General features: G+C 45.2%; 1 protein-coding gene and 1 long non-coding RNA gene across 3 annotated transcripts in view; one reads left to right on the top strand and one right to left on the bottom strand.

Moving 5' to 3' along the window:
• Positions 1-7,912, top strand: part of CD81 (CD81 molecule) — a 31,812-nt gene extending 23,900 nt beyond the window's left edge. The window contains exons 5-8 of the mRNA XM_080593577.1: positions 2,205-2,312; positions 3,241-3,336; positions 3,683-3,772; positions 4,050-7,912. Of these exons, the coding sequence (XP_080449703.1) occupies positions 2,205-2,312; positions 3,241-3,336; positions 3,683-3,772; positions 4,050-4,112 (357 nt within the window). The 3' untranslated portion in view covers positions 4,113-7,912. The remainder of the gene's footprint in view (positions 1-2,204; positions 2,313-3,240; positions 3,337-3,682; positions 3,773-4,049) is intronic.
• A 2,016-nt stretch (positions 7,913-9,928) lies between these two features.
• Positions 9,929-16,187, bottom strand: LOC308196351. Of its 2 annotated transcripts, XR_013952154.1 has the most exons (3): positions 15,442-16,187; positions 12,040-12,147; positions 9,929-11,203 (listed from the first exon to the last, which is right to left on the bottom strand). It is a non-coding gene; the product is annotated as an uncharacterized lncRNA (long non-coding RNA). The 2 variants fall into 2 exon arrangements; XR_013952153.1 differs by having other exon boundaries at positions 9,929-12,147.
• Positions 16,188-19,614: the final 3,427 nt, after the last annotated feature.

The raw sequence follows: 19,614 nt of genomic DNA, 5'->3' as shown, positions 1-19,614 counted from the left end.
GCACAGACCTGGCCGTGTGAGAAGGAGGTGTCACCGAGTACCCAGGCTGAAACCAGCAGCTTTGCACCTCTCTTCCCGCTGCCTTCCCTACGTTCGCTCTCACATGTGCAAGATTTCGTCCAAAAACACCAAGCTGTCTGTGTGTGGGAACCGGGGCCATCCTGCAGCAAGCAGAGGGCTGGGCGTCCACCACTTGGTCAGTGCGGGCTTGGGGAAAGAAGGGGAGTTACTTCTGCTCACAGCTACGTTAGGCTCGGTGGTGGAGCAGCAAATGTGTTTACAAAGAAATGTAAGGCAGCTGTTGGAAGTAGGTGGTGGCCGGCTCAGCTTTCACTTGCATTTAGGACACAGATGACCAGCTCGGCTGTGAATGGAAACACCCTTGTAGTGATTCATGGGAGAGCATGACTTCACCAGCATAAACTCTTCCGTGGCTAACCGCATTACTATGCAGGCAGGGTGCTGTTCCCTAGCAACTTCGGTGAGCTAATTAACCTTTGCAGATGTTAGTTTGTGAATCCTGAGGAGCCCAAGATGTGCGATTGAAATGATGCAGAAAAACGAAGGCTGGGTAAGGAGGGAGCCTGTGGTTGTTCCTCTCCATGCCAGGGAGAAGGCACCTGGATATCAGAGCATAAAGCGGAGAAGTGTAGGATTTGCCAGTGTGAAAGGAATGACCTCAGCCACCTAAAATTAATTTTGCATTTTGAAATGAATGGTAGTAGTCAGTTGGCCCCCTCTGCCTTTTCAGCCGCGATGAATGGGCTGTTTGGACATCACTGCTAGCAAGGCAAGCAGCTTGCTGCTCCCCCAGCGTGGCTGAGGGCAGCTTATGAGCACCAGGGGCTAGGAGGGAAGTGCTGGGTGCTCCCAGCCACACAACGTCACTCTCGGGGACACCCAGTGGATAAGGTGGGAAGCCCCCTCGGGTTTACAGCCCTGGCCAATAGTCTGGGGGGACGGTCATCTCCCAATGGAGCAGGCAAAGGATTTTGTTACACAAAATGGCAGGCATTCTTTCCCTGATCCCGCCTTGTCAGAGCTGCTTTAGCTACAGAGTGAAAGGCGAGAAGTACTTTTGTTTTTGTTTTTTTTTTTTTTCCCTTTACCAGAATCAAATGGTTTGATCACAGGGTATTGCCCTCCAAAGCAAACTTTTTTGAGCATGGAGAAATGCTGGGATAATTGATTTGAAATCACACTCCTTTTTGCTGCAGTCTCCTTTTTCGTGTGCTAATCCAGCGTGTGCTGCCAAGAGCAGATGTTCTGGAAAGCGTTTTCCATTTCATACTTTTTCATATTTTTCCTTTGCTTCTTTCACATGTCCTCCTTTCATCTCCCTCCGAAATTATTGGAAAGTGTTAGAGGAGAAGCCACAAGGTCAGCTTCTCTGAAAATCAGGGGTTTGGGGTTTTCTTGTTTGGTTGGTTGGTTGGGTGTTGTTTTTTTGTTGTTGGTGGTGGTTTTTTTTGTTTGTTTGTTTGTTTGTTTTTGGTATTGTGGAGTCTCGATTCCCCATGGGTGTCTGTGGTCTACCAGGCCAGGTGGCAGAGCTGGGGTATGGATGTGGCTTCTCATGCAAGCATTTACAGGATGGGGGTGTCCTGCTCTATGTAGGGACCCAGCAGGACTTTGCCACCCATCCAAAAGCATCAAAACCTCCAGATGCAAATGAGCCATGTAACTAGGCTTCAGTGTGTAATCTCTCCCAGTTTCTTCCTACCCCCTCTAAGCCAGACAGGTTGAGGTGCCCGTATCTACTGATATCCACCCTTTGCTTGCTTGGTTTCCATGCCTATGGTAGTTAAGAACAAGCCGTTTCTGAGTTCCTGGCAGTGCTAACAATCCACACAGTTTGAAGACTATCTCAGATCTCATGGTTCAACCTCCGTGGTTTGGCTGTCTTTGCCTGCTACAGAGAGATCGCAGAGCAGTGAAACAACATTGGGTGGAACCTGCTGACTGGTGAATGAGATTCTTAATGTTTGCTTTTTGTAGCATGCTGTGGCTGGAGGGAGTTGAGCCCTGTGAAAGACAAGCCTTTCTCCGCTCACCTGGGTGAATTAGCAGGGTCTGAACCTGTTAAAAACTTCTTGTCCACCTGCGAGTGCCATTTGAGGGAACCTGCCCTGTTCAGGCACATCCACTGTATGGGTTTCCTTATGCTCCTCTGGCTGAAAGGGACTTTTCGCGGTCTTTCCTAGATAGCCAAAGATGTGAAGCAGTTCTACGACCAAGCGTTCCAGCAGGCGCTCATGGCAGATTCGGACGCGAGCAACGGGAAGGCTGTAGTGAAGACCTTTCACGAAACGGTAAGATGTCGGAGGTCTTGCTGCATGCTCAGGTTAGGCCATACGTGGGCAGCCCAAGCTGGTGAACGGGGTCTGCAGTGCCTCGAATTGCATGCAGTTAACTTCTGCATGGGGTTTGTTGGGGTGTTAACTTCTGTATGGGGTTTGTCGGGGTGAGTGGCAAGGAGCGGCTGCCACTGTGCTTCAGATGCTCCTTCCCAGAGAGGAAGAGGAATTAAGTTGTCCTGGGGCGGGAAGTGAAGACAGCACTGAATTTGTAATTCTTAGGAGTGAACTGGGTGCTGGGTTTTTGCTGCCTGCCTTCTGAGCTCTGTGCAAAAATTCTCCTTGGCATAGGAATTTCTTGCAGCCAGAGGAAATGAGAACATGGGAGGAAGGAGAAGGAAGCGGGGTCAGGAAAACGAATAGGAAAATCAGGGTCTAAAGCATATAATGCTTCATTTAGGTCTTAGCCTGTTAGAGGTAGCTCTTCTTAGGGGTCAGGTAAGAGAGTTCCACCCTCTTAAATATTTTGTCCTTAGCACTGTGCTAGGAAGTCTGTGCTGAGCTTTAATGAAGTTGTTTTTGATCCACCTCAGCACTCCAGATTAAGTAAAACTCAGTGGAAGACAAATGCTGCTCTGAGGAATAATTTGAGACCTCCTCTGCTCAGCAGGAGGCAAACCTCTGGAGGGACTCGTGTTCATTCTCCTCCAGGATACCATACCTGATGTGTCTGGGATCAGTGCAGGAAGCAGCTGCATTGCATGTAAAGAAAAAAATGAAATTGGAAAGTTGTTTCTTCCCCCTCCCCTTCTTTTTCCCCATCCAAGGTGCCTCTTAAGTTTTAAGTGGCTTTTGGAGGTGTTTAATGGCAGGGAGAGCATTGCAAGAGAGCGTGTGCTGTCTGCTAACCTGTTGGTTTGTGGTTTTTCTTTCCTCTTTGTAGCTGGATTGCTGTGGTCCTGATAATGCAATAGGAACTCTCCCTGCACTGTGGAGAGAGGACCTCTGCCCAAAGGCCATACAGAAAGTCTTTGTTCAGGTAGGCTTGGCTGCTCTTCCCCTGGCACATCTCCTGCAAGGGAGCTTGGCTGCCAGGGAACTTTGGGGATTTATTCAGGATTTGGATACCGGGTAGAGATTTCATTTATCTGGGGGTTGTGTAGAGGGCTGTTGGAGGTTCCTGTCAATGCTCCCCTTGCTGTTTCTGCTTGAGGGGCTTACAGAGGGCTGATGTTCCGTGGGAAGTCCTAGAGCCAAGGCCTGGCATGAGCCTGGAAGCATGAGTGGGACCTGGGGGAAAGCAGGAACCTTGGACCTGCCTTTTTGGATGCCCGGGGGGTGTGGGAGGAAAGCAGGTCTGTGACCACGGTGTTTCTCTGCTTCAGAACTTGAGCTGCCACAAAAAGATTGACGAGCTCTTCTCTGGAAAGCTGTACCTGATCGGTATTGCTGCCATCGTGGTCGCCGTGATCATGGTAAGCGTTGCAGCAGGAAGGAATTGGCTATCCAGGACTCAGTGGTATTGGTGATCTGATATCAAAATGGCCTGATCCCTGGAAAAAAAAAAAAAAAAGTCAGCAGCAAAGATGTATCATCTCTGCTTTTGTTTCCGGCATGAGAGTGTTTAGGTGGAGAGGAGGCTGGGGGAAGAGCGGAGGCCGTGAGGTTGTCCTAATCCCTAGCGTGGAGGAGGGGGGAGCTCCCACGTTTTACAGGTCAGCACGTCACCAGTGGCCTTCTGTCTCCTGACAGATCTTCGAAATGATCCTGAGCATGGTGCTGTGCTGCGGCATAAGGAACAGCTCTGTCTACTGAGACTTGAGAGACGGTGAGGGGAAGGGGGGAGCAGGGCAGACGGCGCTGGAGGGGACCCCAAGTGCCACCAAGTGACCAGGAGACATTTCAACAAAAGACAAAGAAACCTATGTATATAAATACTTCCAATATTACCATACAGTACTTATCATTTTTCTTTTGAAGTACTTTTTGTTTTTTAATAAATAAAACTTTCCCATATCCTTGTGGCTGAGTTAGTTACACATCAGTTTTGTGTGATAGGGAAAGCTGCTGTAGCAGGAGATCTAGTCCTTCCTCCCCTTTCCCCACCCCAAAAAAATCAGAAATATCGTTGGTGGAAGATGTACAGAGGGGAAGGCTGCAGCCTGTTCTCAGAAATCTTTGCCTTGGTTTTTACTCTTTTTCAGCACGGACTGTTTATTTTTTTTTTAATATACATATATATATATGTATATACATATATAAAATTTGATGACGAAGCAGGATTTAGCATTTTTTGTTCATTTGTTCTCTTTTCCCACCATCACCCTGATTCCCTGGCTTTTCCAAGCCTGGGAGAGAGGAGAGGAAGCAGCCCCAGTTGTCTTGGTGTGATGTTTCCCAGGGGAGATAGAGGTGGATTGCTCCTATCGGACCTGTTTGCAATACTAAATAAACTCTTAACAGAAGTCACAATTTTTGCATTCTCTGAAGAGTGCAGATTTTTTGCGCTTTTTTTTTTTCCCCTGGGGGTTATAACTTTATAAATTGGCTCATTTCCACCTATTCATAACATTAAGGGTCAGTTGCTGGGGGTGAATTTTAGTCACAATTTTTCAAATATAATCACCTGAAAACAAAGTCACTTTTTTTTTTAACCTTGTTAAATGTTTCTTTATAGACATAATATTTTGGGAGAGACTAGTGTTCTACAAAGTTCCCACTGTTAAGCTGATGCCTAGATACAAATGATATTAGGGGGAAAAAAAAAAAAGAAAAAAAAATGGAAGAAAAGTCCTTAACCTTAACAATCCTACATTTACATATTGCAGGATGACTTTGGGGGATTTCCAGCTGTATACATACATGTTTAAATTTCATCTTTACATCACTCTTCTATTCAGTGAAATTTTCCCTGCTTAAAGCATATCATCACACACTGTAACATTGCTGGGAAAATTTCATAACTTGATTTTGAAAAAAAAAATTGCTTATTTCTTAAGACTTTCCATTTCCAGTGACAATAACAGCAGGAGATGAGCTTATCAAAGCAAGGGCATTCAGGATTTAAGATTGTACCAGTTGAAACGCTTTTTTGTGCCCTGGTAAGCTTCGATTGCCAATTATGTGTACGTGGCCTCTGTTGTATGCCACTCTGTTACTGTGTACATAAGAAGGGAAGAGTGACCCAGGATCTATGTAATAAAAATCAGAGTGTCTCTAAAAAGATGATCTATGTGTATAGTTCTATAGATATATATTTTTAAGCAAAGCCTTTTCCTTAGCCGGAGGGGTACTTGAGCTGGAAATGCTAGCATCTCTCAGCTCTTTGCCATGTTGAAGCAGGGGAGGGGAGGAGTTAAAACCTGCGATCACCTTCCTCACTTCAGGAATATTTCCGTTTCTTAAAGCATTTCACTTTCCCCCTCACCTTCAAGTTGCAATTAAGAGCTCCAACTCGGACAGGGAGAGAGACCCGGGACTATTATGAACTAGCACCTTGTCCATGGCACGTGGGTGCCATGGCCTCTGCCAAAAGGGGACAGGAGATTACTGCACTGAGGCGAGCCGATCTGTGCAGAGGCTTTTCTCCCCTTCCACTCAGCCCTTTTCTGTCCCTACCTTTTAGTATATAGGGCCTTCTAAAAAGTCTATATAGGGGTATATATATGAAATTGTGCTAGGTAAGAGGAGGAAGTGCTTCAACACATCTTTGGTTTGAGTGGGTTGGAGAAAAAATTCAGCCTTAGAAACAGCCTTAAAAGCAACACTGCCCTGAATGTCCACTTTGTGCACATGGAGAATGAGACTTGGTTTGGCAATAGGTAATCCCTTCCCCTGCTCCTCAGCATAGCTCCTTCAGGTCATCTACTCTGTTATGTGGCTATATGTATATGCATCAACCAGCATGTGTGTTTACATATATATGCATCAGGATTGTTAGCATACAGAATGGATGTGTAACTTGCCGCCTTTTTTGTTGACTGTTGATAAATGTGTATAAATATGCCATTAAGCATTTCAATTCTGTTTTCTTTCCTTATACCGTATTTTTGATATTGTTCAGTATTCAGTTGATGCTGCGTAAGTAGCTGAAGCTCTGTTTGAAGACTGACTGGGTCTTCCCTGCAGAGGACTCAGTGCAGATCAGGCACGTCCTTGAATGTTGTAGTTTTGGGGGTCTGCATTGTCCTGTGCAGGATCAACTGGGAGAAAAGTGGTGCTTGGAGAGGGAGCTGGGGCTGTGGGAGGAAGAGCAGAGTGTTTGCTCAGACCATGTGCCACGCTGGCTGCCATTTGCTCTTTGGCTCCTTTCAGAGGAGAGCTCCCTGTGCCACCTCCTGTCCCTGTGGATGCAGGAACCAGAGCTGGACAGGAGGGAAGCGGCCAGGGCTATGAATGTCCTGGGGAGATCTGAAGGAGTTCTGCAGGGAGACAGTAATGCTTGCTTTGGAATTCAGCTGAGGGTCCCCATTTTTGACTGCATAGTCAGTCCCCAAACGGATGATAGATGGAATTGAGGGCTGTAAATACAAACCTTCCCTCTCCAAGGAAGCATATTGCTGGAGCAAGTGGCAGCTGAGAAAATGGCTGCAAGCCTGAGCAGGGAGAAGAGAGGCAGGTGGGGAGAAGCAGAGTGAACTTTCCAGGTCTAAGTTCAAAGACCACATGGAAAGGTCAAACAGAGCCACTGACAGCTTAACTGAATACTTGGGATTTTTTCATACTGTGGAGCATGCCACAAAGCAGTGTGTTTAACTTCTTTCTGCCTTTTTTTTTTAAAGAAACAAAACAAAAATCAATTTAATAAACGTTTCTCATCGTGTGCATAGTGTGATGAAATGCTGCAATTTTACAAACAGTTAACCTTAACACCAGGATGCTTTGTGAACCAGGCTTCAGCAGCATGGGTTTTTCCAGCCTCGGTGAGGGGGGGTGGCAGGCTGGGGACGCATCCAGAATGGTGCTGAGGGACAGCAGAGAGGTTGCTTACCAGCAGCGGTGGCTGCTGCAATTGTGCCCCCCTCAATGGAAGGGGGGCACAGCTGTGGGGGAGCTAATGCGTATTGCAAAATGGGGTGACTGTGTTGAAATTCAGGGGAGAGGCTGTGGTGGCAGTACTGGGCATGCCCAAGGGGCTTCTAAAGTGACCGAAAATAGCCCAAAATGCCCTCAGCTGCCATCCAGCCAGGGTCTGGGCTGTTTTTGTGGCTGGTCTGGTAAGGCCACCGATGCTGCTGCCGCCTGCCCCTCCGCACCATCAGGAGAGAGCCCTGCTGAGAGCGAGGGAGGAGGCCGAGTGCTGTGATCCCACACCCGCCTTTCCTTCTTGCTGTGTCTTGGACTTCTCACTGCGTTTGAAGCACGGCTGTCCCCGACAGCCCCCGGCCATTGCCCGTGCAGAGAGGGAGGGAGAGTGATGTTCAGCTGCTGCGAAGGAAGGCAAGCCCTGCTCCCTGCTCCTGGCAGCTGTGCCTGTGCTACAAGATCATACCCATCTGTTGTTCTTTCACTTGTTTACCTGAATGTTAATGGAGTCGGACATAATGACTTCTGGAAAGAAAGAAAAAAAAAAAGAGATATTTAAAAACAATAATAATAAAAGAAACAAAGCAAAACCTTCCCTTGTAAGTCGATTTTTTAATGATGTGTTGTCAGATCTTGTTTCTTTCCATCGCGTACAGATTTCTGCCATGTCTTCCAAGGGAACAGGGTTGTCTTGCTCTTGTGTCAAAGCAGAATTCAGGCTGCTTTAGGGAATGCAGTCCTTAGCTGACCTTCTAGGTGGTTTCCCATGAATATGATGCTCTTCGCTTCATGCCTTAGAACATTTGGATTGTGGTGCTGTGTTGTTGCTCCAGATGGGTATGAAATTATTCTTACCTCTTCGGAGCTAAGATTAAGCTGATGTGAGTCACTGTCAGACTCAGGCTAGTGTTCAACAGGAAGAAAAGCGATAGTGGAAACAAACTGGCAAAGCACAGCGCATATTTGGCATGCAGGCTGTGTGCCTTGGGACATCAGCCTGGAAGCATAGCTAGAATCTTAACCTTCCCCAGCTAAATGCTGTACCCTGTTTGCACCTCAGGTTTGACTATTAACACTCGTGCTCAGAGCCAGATGAGTTGTATGTGCTGTTGGAGCTGAGATGCTGAGAGGGAAATGGGCAAACCAGGCCCTTTTAAGGTGCTGTTAAGTGAAGACACTGGTTGTGATTGGAGAACAGCAGTCCTGCTGCATAGGAGCATGTGAGGCTGCACAGATAAACCACTGCGAGGGGAAGGGGTTGGTGGAAAGCCTGCTGCCCAGTTGTTCTCATATTACACCAACAGCCATGGCTTAGGCTTTTTTTGGAAAAATGTTTCTTGTCCAGAGGATTGAAGGACTTAGAAAAGCAGGGCCAAGAGCTTCAGCTTCCTAGGAATATTACCATGGATTTTATTTTTTTTTTCAAATAAGAATTTATGCAAACAAAAAAATGCAAGTGTGATTTTTTTCTTAGCTATACCGATTTGGGCTTTTCCCAGTGGAATTCTTTTCTTTCACCCACCACTCCTAGGTGTTTAAAAAAAAAAAAAAACTTTCTAGAGTATTTCTCATGAGAGGTTTTGGAGATGTTTTTGCTTTGGCCAGCTCTATTTCCTAAGCCTATTCTGGGCTGTTTGTGTTGTAAGTAGCAACGTGCCTAATTGTTTCCTACTAAGACAACTGGGACTAACAGCAAAGGTATAAATTGCTGATGTCCATTCTGTACTTAGATGTTGTCTAAGCTCTAAGTATGTTTTGCTATACTCCCACGGGGGAGGAGGAAAAAAAAAAAAAAACAGCCAGCTCTCTCATACGAGAGCTGTTTACAGCAGAGATTGCTGCAGGGGAAAGCACCCTCCCTGTTCTCCAGCTGCCAGCTCCACTTGCCTGGCTCAGTGATGAAGGATGTGCTAGTTGCTATGCTCAGATTCCTGCTCTGAACCACAGTTGCCTTTGCTGGGCATCTGTAGGTGCTGAAGGGGAGAGGCAAACATAATTAACTACATGACTAGCGCTTGATTAAGTGATAAGCACAGGCTAGAATCCCAAAATCCTGTACATACTGAAACAAAGTAAAGGTGCAGTGTTAATTTGTGTATTTTTTGTGTGACCACTCCTCGGTTTCAGCCTGGGGAGCATTGTTATAAAATGACTGAGTCCCAAATAGGATTACAATCAGAGTTTACAATTTATTAAACGAATAGAGGCAAGCAAACAGCGCTGGGTGCGCCGGGAGTCTCTGCTCCACCGGGACGCACACCTGTTACGTAAGGCAGCTGGTTTTTATACTCCTAGGCTAATACATATTTATTACTACTTCTAGAAGAGGCAGGGTTATTATAATTGGTTTCCCAAATCCGAAGTCGCCTGCTTATCAGTCTCTGTTACTTTCTCAGGGGCCGCTCGAACAGGGAGACAGGGAGGCTCATATTTTCCTCCTTATCTCGTGGTCCAGGGAGACAGGGAGACAGGAAGGCTCTTATTCTTCCTCCTTATCTAGTGGTCTCTTGGCCGGCTATCAGAAGTTACTGCACATCCGTGCAAAGTCAGCAGTTTTTCTCCGAAGAAATCCCTTTGTTCTTTTCTCGCCTAAACCCAGGCCTCAATGTTAACCCTTCAAAACCCCTTAGTGGCACGAATTGCTGGACCATTTCTTACAATTCCTCCCTTTTTTTTTTTTTAATCATCAATTCGTGTCTCTCCTTCAACCTTTGTCAGTAACAATTGGATTTCATCAGTCAGTTCTCGGGGTGTCCACTTCTTAAGCATCATTATCGACACGTCACCTTTTCTCTCCACTGAAGTCATCACAAATTGGGTGCTATTTATTACTCGCCGTATCAACAACGTAAAGCAAGGTATCATACAAGGTATAAACAATAATGTCACTATACCACATAAAAATAAAAACAGCATCCTTTTAACCCATGGTTCACCAGGCAACCATGAAAAGAAATCCCAATCCATACCCTTCCAAGTTTGTACTGGGACGTGGGCTAACTTTCTAATTTCCTTTGTTATCTGCTTGACCACTTTTCCATTATCATCAATCTGTAGACAACAATTAGAATCGTTCAGTTTTCCACATACTCCCCCTTCTTCTGCTAGTAAATAGTCTAAGACCATTCTATGTTGGAATATAGCATTTCTCATTTGAGTGGATTGGTCAGCCAAAAGATCCAAGGCTGTCGCTGTTTGATTTGTTACAACCTCGAGGATAGCTTGCAACCTAATTATTCGGTTCAAATTATAAATAGGTTCTCGGGCTCCTGATATCAACTCATTTGGGTTCCAGGTGGCTGGCCCATAATGCTGTATGATTCTTTCAGGAGGCCATTCATCCTTTCCCCATTTTTGGGCACTACCCCCGGTTAAGGAAGTATCTATAGATCGTTTCACTCTGTTCAGGTCATCATATAATCTTATTCCTAAATGATCTCCTTGTGTTTGTGACAATAAAAAGAACAAGGGTCTTATGTACCCCACATAGCATATTCCCGACCAATTTTCAGGTAGCCTCTTGTAAGCATGTTTGCCACACACCCAATAATGTCCCTTTAGGGCCCACGTCCCGTTTGGAAAATGACCATCCCATCCATCTTTACCCTTTGGGGCGTGATAATACAGAGTGTCCTTGTTACCGAGTGGTCCTGTTACAATGTCTGCCCCGTTTGTACTCGTATATGCACGCTTCCAAGCTCCCACGTTGGGTTTCCACTTACAGTCACAATTCAGTTCTCTTTGGCGACCTGTCATATTATAAGCCTTTTTCGCCGTCCAATCTTGAGAGTGTGGGAAGCGCCTTCAATCATGGGGTTGGGCCCGCTTTCAGAGCTTGTGTTACCATTCAACCCTTCAGGGTGATCCAGCTCCTGGAAAAACTAATCACAATTTTATTATGGGTTTAAAAGGTTCTCATGTTATTTTTCTCAGGACAAACTGATCTTGGTGTGGGAGAAGTCCGGTCGAGGCACCCTCACTCGGCGGTCAATACCCATAGGGGTTGCCTCCCTCGGTAGACCATACACGCCGCAGTGGAGGGTCCTACCCCGGTCTTGCCTTCTCCCTTTCCTCCCTTCAGCCTTGTCCTCTTTATCCAGTGCCCTTAATTCATGCAGAACCTCATTGCTGGGATATCAGTTCCTCTTTAGTCTCAGTTTCAGTTCCCCAGGAGTGGACTCAACCCTCCAGGCTTCGGTAGTTATTGGTCCTTTTATTCTGGATGCGTGGGTCCAACCCCTTTCTGCTGTTCTCACAGCTGTTTCAGTAGTAAGTAAAACAAGGTACAGTCCCTCCCATCGGGGGTTCAATGATTCTTCTCTCCAGGTTTTTATTAAGACCTTGTCTCCTGGTTGTATTTTATGAATAGCAAATCCTAAAGGTGGTGTCTGAGTCATCATCCCAATTTCTCTTATCTCCTGTAATCTCCTTCCAATGGTAATTATGTATTTCTGGATACTATGATCCTCAACTACATTGTTCCCTAGGGGCATCCCTTGAGAATAAGGCATACCATATAACATTTCATATGATGATAATCCAGTCTCACTGTGTGGTTTAGTTCTTATGTTTAAAAGTGCCAATGGTAAGCATTTCGTCCAGGGCAGCTGTGTCTCGATCATTAACCTAGCCAATTGTTGTTTTATTGTTTGATTCATCCTTTCTACTTTCCCTAAGCTTTGTGGGTGCCACGGAGTGTGGTATTCCCACTGAATACCTTTCAAGGGGTACATCCTTCAAATCTTTGTGGCTGGCGTATGTTCGATTATTTCCACACAATTGTGTTCCAACGGTCCTTCTTCTGGAACGGTTCCTAGAAATACTGCTGGATATAACAGGTTAGTCGTTTTCAAGGTTATGTCATCTTGTTCAGTTAGGATTGCCTGATATTTCATCATCCGGCTGGGTGATAACCAGTGCCCCCCCCCCTTTGTTCCAAAACGGTTGTTACCATATGTGGTCCAAAAACTTCAATACGTTGAATATCCTTTGTTATTTCATTTTTTGCTCTAAGATCTTGTACAGATCTATACTCGCCATTCGGCTTCTTTACTGGAAAAATTGGAGTATTGTATTCCGATTTACATTCTTCCAGAATCTGATATTTGAGAAATTTGTCAATAATTTTCACCATTCCCGTGCCTAGCTTCTATCTTAAGTGGATATTGTTTGATTCAAACAGGTTTGGCTCCTTCCTTTAATTCCACCTTTACCAGTTGTGCCAGTTTCGACTTCCCTGGTACATCTGTTTCCCGTACTGTTGCTATAACTGCATTTTCTACTTCTCTTGGAATATTAACAAAGGGTTTATCTTTGATCATTAGGATTTGGCCTACTTTGGACTCAGGTACCTTCATTATTAATTCTCCATCCTTAAAGGTTATTGTTGCATCTAATTTGGCTAATAGATCTCGTCCCAAGAGTGGCATCGGGCATTCTGGTACATACTAAAATTCATGGGTTAGTTCCTTACCCCCAAAACGCAAATCAAGGGGTCGTAAGAATGGCCGTTCCTCCTCCTTCCCTGTGGCTCCAATTATTGTAGTTGTCTTAGTTCCTAATCGTCCTTTTAAACTATTTAACACTGAATATGTTGCTCCTATTACATTTACTGACTAACACAGAGAAAGAAGCTCCCATAACCAACAAAAAATTCAAGCCTCTGTCTTCGTTTCCTAGCTTTATTTCAACTAGTGGACCTGCTAGGGTAGATGCCCCAGGTCCCCGTCATTCCTGACTGTTGTAAGTTTGTCCTGCAGCCTAAGACAATTTCTTTCTGATATCAGGGGCCGATTGCCCTGGAAAGAGGCTAGCCAGTTGCCTCTGTTTGTTTGTTTGTTTGTTTGTTTGTTTTTAAGCCAGGTCCATTTTTTTTTTTTTTTTTTCTCATTGCATTTCAAAGTTGGTCCAAAAATTCAAAAATTCCATAAATTCCATAGGGGTTTCTTTTGGACCTTGTTGGAACAGATTCTCAATTCCCAATAGCCAATTTAACCAGATTTTAGTATTTACATAATTTCCGGGGTGATTAGGGTCTCAGTGAGGGGGTCGGTCAGGGGAATGCAATCGTTGACAGTTCCCTGAGCGGTCCCATTGGCAATCTGAGCTCACACAGGAACTCAGGTTGTTTCAAGAGTTAGCTGCTTTTCTGTTTCCACGACAACTCTCTCGGACCCATCACGGTCCCCCTGCCCCAGAGGGCTCACACCGCGATTTAGAGATCTCAGCCTCGGGTTGAGACGGAACTATTAACATTCCTACATCCTCTTTCCCTGCTCATTCAGCATCAAACAGCTCTGTTAAATACTACATGCCACACAACCTTTAACACCTTCAACAATCCTTTTAACACTTCCTTTATCTTTCTCCAGCCTGTACTTTTCTAATGCCAACACCAAAGGCTCAGTCAGGGGCCAACTTAATTCCAAACCTTTTCCCTCCAACATGCTGAAACAACATATCACTATACAACATTTCATCCTATTTTCCTTCTCTCCTCAAAAACATTAATTGCAAGACACTGTTATAGTCGATTGATCCATAAAGTGGCCATTTAGTTTATATAGTGGCCACCATTGATTGCAATACTTAGTGGAAGTCCTCTTGCTTTCTGTGCCCCCATTTCTAACAATATCCTTCCAATGTGCCAATATGCACCCAAGGAGGCTTTTTCTTTTTTAGGACGTCTTTTTTTTTTTTTTTTGGATTTTCCCCTTTTCCTTGATTTCCCATTCCCTTTTATTTATTTATATTAGTTACTGTCCCTTGTTTCAATTTCCACGCAAACCTTTTTATTGCAGGTTTTTACTATCTTTTCCTAATCTTCTTCCCAAATGTCCCAATTCTCTGGGATTAAACTCTTCTTTCCACATACAAACTTCACTATTTCAGATTATTAATGAGCCCCATTCCAATCATAAATCCGCAGGACTTCGGAAAAACACCTGAAGCACTCAGCCTTCTGTCTTCTAGACAAACAATACCACCTTTTTCACAAAATTTACATTTCAACAAGACCGAATTTCAAGCCGAATGCTAATTTTTTCTCATGCACTTTGTTAGTAAGCCTACACAAAACAAGGAATCACTCCTGTGTATCCGTCAAGATGGGGGTTTAAAAGGTATTGAGGCCTAAATAAATTCGCTCTCCCCCTTCTTACCAAATTCCCAGGGCTCAGGCCTGAACCACCAAAGAAGTGACTCTCCGTTCTACCACTTTGATAATGTCAGCCCCTCTCCCCCGATACTTGGGAAACTGACCAAACACCACCGCGAATATACCCAAACTTCTAAACTGTTACTTAGATAATGCTCCCACCTTCCTCCTTGACACAGTCAAAACATTTAAGAACAAAACAGGATTACAAGATGCACCACCGGGGGTGGATTGTTAGGATATAGAGGTGGTAGGTTATCCAATGACTCCCATTCATCATCTTTTTCTTTTTCCTTTTTTTTTTTATTTTTTATTTTTTTGTTCTCTTCTTCGTCAAACTTCTCGTCTGCTTTTAGTGTAAATATTGAGGCTGGAAAAGGACGTGAGATCCTGATCCATAATCCTGCATAATCACTTTCCTCCTGGCTAAAAGGTTCCTTTGAGTTAACATGTAGATTTAAAGCCTGGCAAACCCAGTCTTCAAAAGATCCGAAAATAGGCCAAAAGACATGTGGTCTTAAAGGCTCCTTTGGCCATTCTATCATACAATACTGAATCATTTTTACTTTGCTTTTTCCTTTTCTGGGGCCCCTATCGTTCCAATTTCTAATCATTATCCCTAATGGACTTTCTGGTGGTATGTCTGGTAATTTGCTCCCTTTTCTCTGGTCCCGGGTCTTCGATTTAATCTGACCCATCTAGGAATTTTACTGTGGCAATTCCTACAGCCCTTGGTTGCCTTAGTGAGAGTGTCTTGCAGGGGGTTTAGGACCTATCACCCACCCACGAATCCTATAGGAATCGCTTCGGTCCTTCACCGGCCAAGTCCCTCGCGGGAGATTGGAACCGCGGTTAGAAGACCTCCACAATCGCTTCGGAACTACGTTCCGTCTCAATCACACTCTCACACACACAGGCAACCGAATCCCACCCAACCGAACGGTATACACATTAAATACTTACGACTCCGTCGTCTTCGTTCGGATCTTCGCGCGCAGAATTACGGGCAAAATATAGTGCTGCAGCCGGCAAAGGGAGCTCATAAAAAAAATCTAAATCTTTGCTTGCCCTTATTCAGGTTCAGGATGGTGTTAGCCCCGACCTGACTCGAACAGGAGCCACCAAATGGTGGGGGCGCCCCTCCTAGATCAAGTCAGAATTCAGGAACCAAGACCATCCCGGACGAGCCCCCAATTGTTATAAAATGACTGAGTCCCAAATAGGATTACAATCAGAGTTTACAATTTATTAAACGAATAGAGGCAAGCAAACAGCGCTGGGTGCGCCGGGAGTCTCTGCTCCACCGGGACGCACACCTGTTACGTAAGGCAGCTGGTTTTTATACTCCTAGGCTAATACATATTTATTACTACTTCTAGAAGAGGCAGGGTTATTATAATTGGTTTCCCAAATCCGAAGTCGCCTGCTTATCAGTCTCTGTTACTTTCTCAGGGGCCGCTCGAACAGGGAGACAGGGAGGCTCATATTTTCCTCCTTATCTCGTGGTCCAGGGAGACAGGGAGACAGGAAGGCTCTTATTCTTCCTCCTTATCTAGTGGTCTCTTGGCCGGCTATCAGAAGTTACTGCACATCCGTGCAAAGTCAGCAGTTTTTCTCCGAAGAAATCCCTTTGTTCTTTTCTCGCCTAAACCCAGGCCTCAATGTTAACCCTTCAAAACCCCTTAGTGGCACGAATTGCTGGACCATTTCTTACAGCATTGTGCTATCCTGCACAGGGCATGAGCTCAGCAGGAGGGCGGATGCGTAAAGATGCACTCTTGGTGCAAACATTTCAGCCAACCTCTGGCAGCTTGTCTGATGCAAGCAGCCCGATGCTTTCCCTTCAGAGAGTCCAGGGAACTGAAGCAGAAAGAAAACACCATCCAGCTGCTAAAAATGCTAAAAAAGTGCCCGCATTTTCACACTTGCAAATACAATACAGTGGGCACATAACTTTGCAACCAGGCATGCAAAGGTGGATTGCTTGGCATTTCTCCACTGGGTTTACATTATTAACCAGCTCAAGTGCCAGTGGTTGCAAGTAACATTTCTAATTAGAGTTTAATCACACCTTTTTTTTTTTTTTTCCTTTTTTGTGTGTTTCTTGGCCTGCTTCGCTGATGCATTCCCTCATGTTCAAACACAGCTTTGCTAAGCTCTGAAAAGATGTTGGTGTTAGGCCAAGTGAGAGTGTTCGTGTACATACAACACCCTGCCTGCAGGCTGCAAGTCAACTGGTAAGACTCCCTCCAGCAAGGTTTAGGGGTGTTAAATGCAAAGCCCTGTGTCAGCTACAATGCAGTGTCAGTTAATGAGTTCCTACAGGCCATGTTCTAACAGAAGGTCTGAGGATTTTTAGAGTTTTAAGAGGTTTTTCCAAAATGTTTACTTCAAGGCCCTCAGCTGCTACGAATGACCTCTTTCAGCTCTTCTCTTCTGCTGTTAGCATCAGGCATGCTGTGGCAAATGATAGAAAAAAGACTCAAGATTTAGAAGGGTTTTTTAGTAAAAATATTCTGTAGCTAAATCAAAATGAACAGTGGCTCCCAACTGCATTTGTTTCTTTTTAAAATTTGAAATAATTGCAGAAAGCATTAACTTTGCAGGACTTCACTTCCCGCTCATGCATGCAGTGTCTCTAGCAGGAAAGCGTTTCACATTCTCCCTACAGGTAGGCAATAACTTTGTTATTGTGAAGAATCAGGTTGATACAGACCTTCATGATCTGCCCTCATTAAGAAAACTCCTTTCCACAGGAACTGGTTTTATGTAGTTATCTTAGGGGGAAAAAAAGCACCAACATGGATAAACAGCACTGGACTAAATCCAAACTGCCTGCAGGTGGGCCAAGACCAAAGGAAAGTGCAAGGTAAAAGAGGTAAGCAAAGTTCTATGTAGGAGAGAAGCAGTGTCAAGCACTCACCCCACAGCATTTTGAGGCTATTTATAGGCTTTTCTTCCCTCTGCTTTTACCCGTTCTGGCTTGGTGCAACTGCATTCTCCTGGCAGAGGAGCATGTGGTGTTCACTACTCTGCTTTTGATTTTTGCCTACAGGAAAATGCACCTTTCCTTCCCCACTTCCCCTCAGGAACTCCAGCATCAGCTGAGAATGGCCACACCAGGCTTCCACCCTCATTCTGGGTGCATGTGATGGAGAAAATGCATCTGATTGCTCTGTCTGGCCTGCAGTGCCTGCTGGGGAATCGCCTGCCAGTTTCCTACAGCCCCAAGGAGAGGGGCAGACAGTCTCTGCCAGACACCCACCCCAGTCTCTACGCACAGAAGCAGCAGAAGCCTTTAGTGCATGGGCTGGGGCCAGAGCCTGCCGGTGAGCAGCAGAAACAGTTACCGGATAGAGGCCAATGACAGATTTATTTGCAAGAAAGGAGCACGAGGCTCCCAGTGCTGGGGCTGAGAATGGTTTGCATTTTCACACACAACTCCCCCACAGGGGGATGCGCTGGCTTCCTGCAGAGGCATGGGGCCATCTCTGCAGAGGAGTCCATGTACTGGGCATGGTGTGCTTGCTTGGATGATGGCCCGTGCTGCTGCTCAGATCTGCATCCCAGCCTCCCCACCCCTCTTCAAGCCACCTTAGTTCACACTGGCAAGGGGGAAACGCTTTACCATCTGTTCATCTTCAGTCTGACTCATTATTTTTATTTCAGCTGTCGCCAAGCAATAGCGAAAATCCCAACACACCAGCATAACCACCGGTGCAAACTGTCTTGTTCTCAGTCAGCAGAGAAAAAAGCAGCTCAACCCTGGCTCTCTGCAGTGTCTGATACTCATATTCTGCAAAAAGACAGGAAGGAGAAAAAGGGTACAGACAGCTTCTGAAGTAACCTTGGCCATCAACAGTATCCTGGCAAAAAAAAAAAAAAAAATCCATGTCATACATTGCTTGTCTCCACCTTACAAAAACAGGGCATGCCACCACTTACTGCACATCTTTTTCTTGCCTATTCCTCATTACCCTCCGAGTCTAGCTGCTGGTGCACCCCAACACCCCAGACCACATTACACAGCAGTGGTAGCCTTCATCCATGGTTTATGCTTGGCTTCCCTGTCCAATGTCTTCCTGTGCCTGCTTACTGCCCTCTTCGTATCTGTTCCTGCTCACCTGCCAGAGGACTCTGTTTTCCTCTCATCCTCCCTCCAGCCAGGAACCTATTTGTACCTCTGTGCTTATACTATATATGTATATACATTTAAGGAAAGGCTCACCAAATGGGGAAACACCTCTAGAGCTGCTGTTTTAAAACTACAGTACAGCTCCAGGCAGACGCAAGACATTTTGTGCTAATCTTGCTATTGCTGCCAAATGTATTCCAAAAGGCAGCCTACATTTCATAAATTACTGTAGTTAGCAACACTCCAGAAGGCAAAAGGACATATTTTAAAACTGACAATGCAAATGAAGTGGCTGCAGTTTACATTATGGATGACTCACAGTGAGGCCCCTCTTAAAGGGATTTGGTGAGCTTGTCTCAGACACAGACACAGCATCACCTTTAGCACATCCATCTGCAAATAAACCGGAGATGCAACAGGGTATAGATGACATGGGGGGGGGGGGGACAGCAACATCAGGTGAGGTGAAGTTGCACAATCATTTGGTTTTTTTTGCTGCAAAATGATGGTACAGATGACGGGCTTTGTTTATAAACAAGACTTACTGCAAATCAAAACTTTGCATGTTGATCTCTCAGAGTGGGGTGAGCTGCTGACGCAAAGCCTTCAGAAGCTCATCCCCTCTGCAGTCATTATTTAATTCGGGCATTAATTTAATTCCATTTAATGATGAAGTCCCAGGGACATGCAACGTAGAATGAGACTGGGACCCGGGGAACGGGTGGGGATGAGCCCTGCAAGCTGCTGTAGCACAGCTTAGGGTAAACAAGCTAAGTATTAAAGCCACTTGGGAAGTATATTTCCACTGTAAAAGTAAACTTTTAGCTGAACGAAGGGGAAAAAAATCAGGCAGTGTTGGCCAACACCAATAAAACATTTTCAGGCAGAATTCCACTTCTCAACGCACACACAAAAAATGTTTTCTGGGACAGAAAATGGAAACTTGTTTCTGGCTGGACACTGGTTTTACGCCCCTAGTGACTTGGGGTTTTCCGGATAGA

Source organism: Anser brachyrhynchus, assembly GCF_964034855.1.
Source record: "Anser brachyrhynchus genome assembly, chromosome: 5".
Classification (NCBI taxonomy): Eukaryota; Metazoa; Chordata; class Aves; order Anseriformes; family Anatidae; genus Anser; species Anser brachyrhynchus.
Note: the sequence above shows the minus strand (reverse complement) of the source record. Positions and strands in the feature narration are given on the sequence as shown.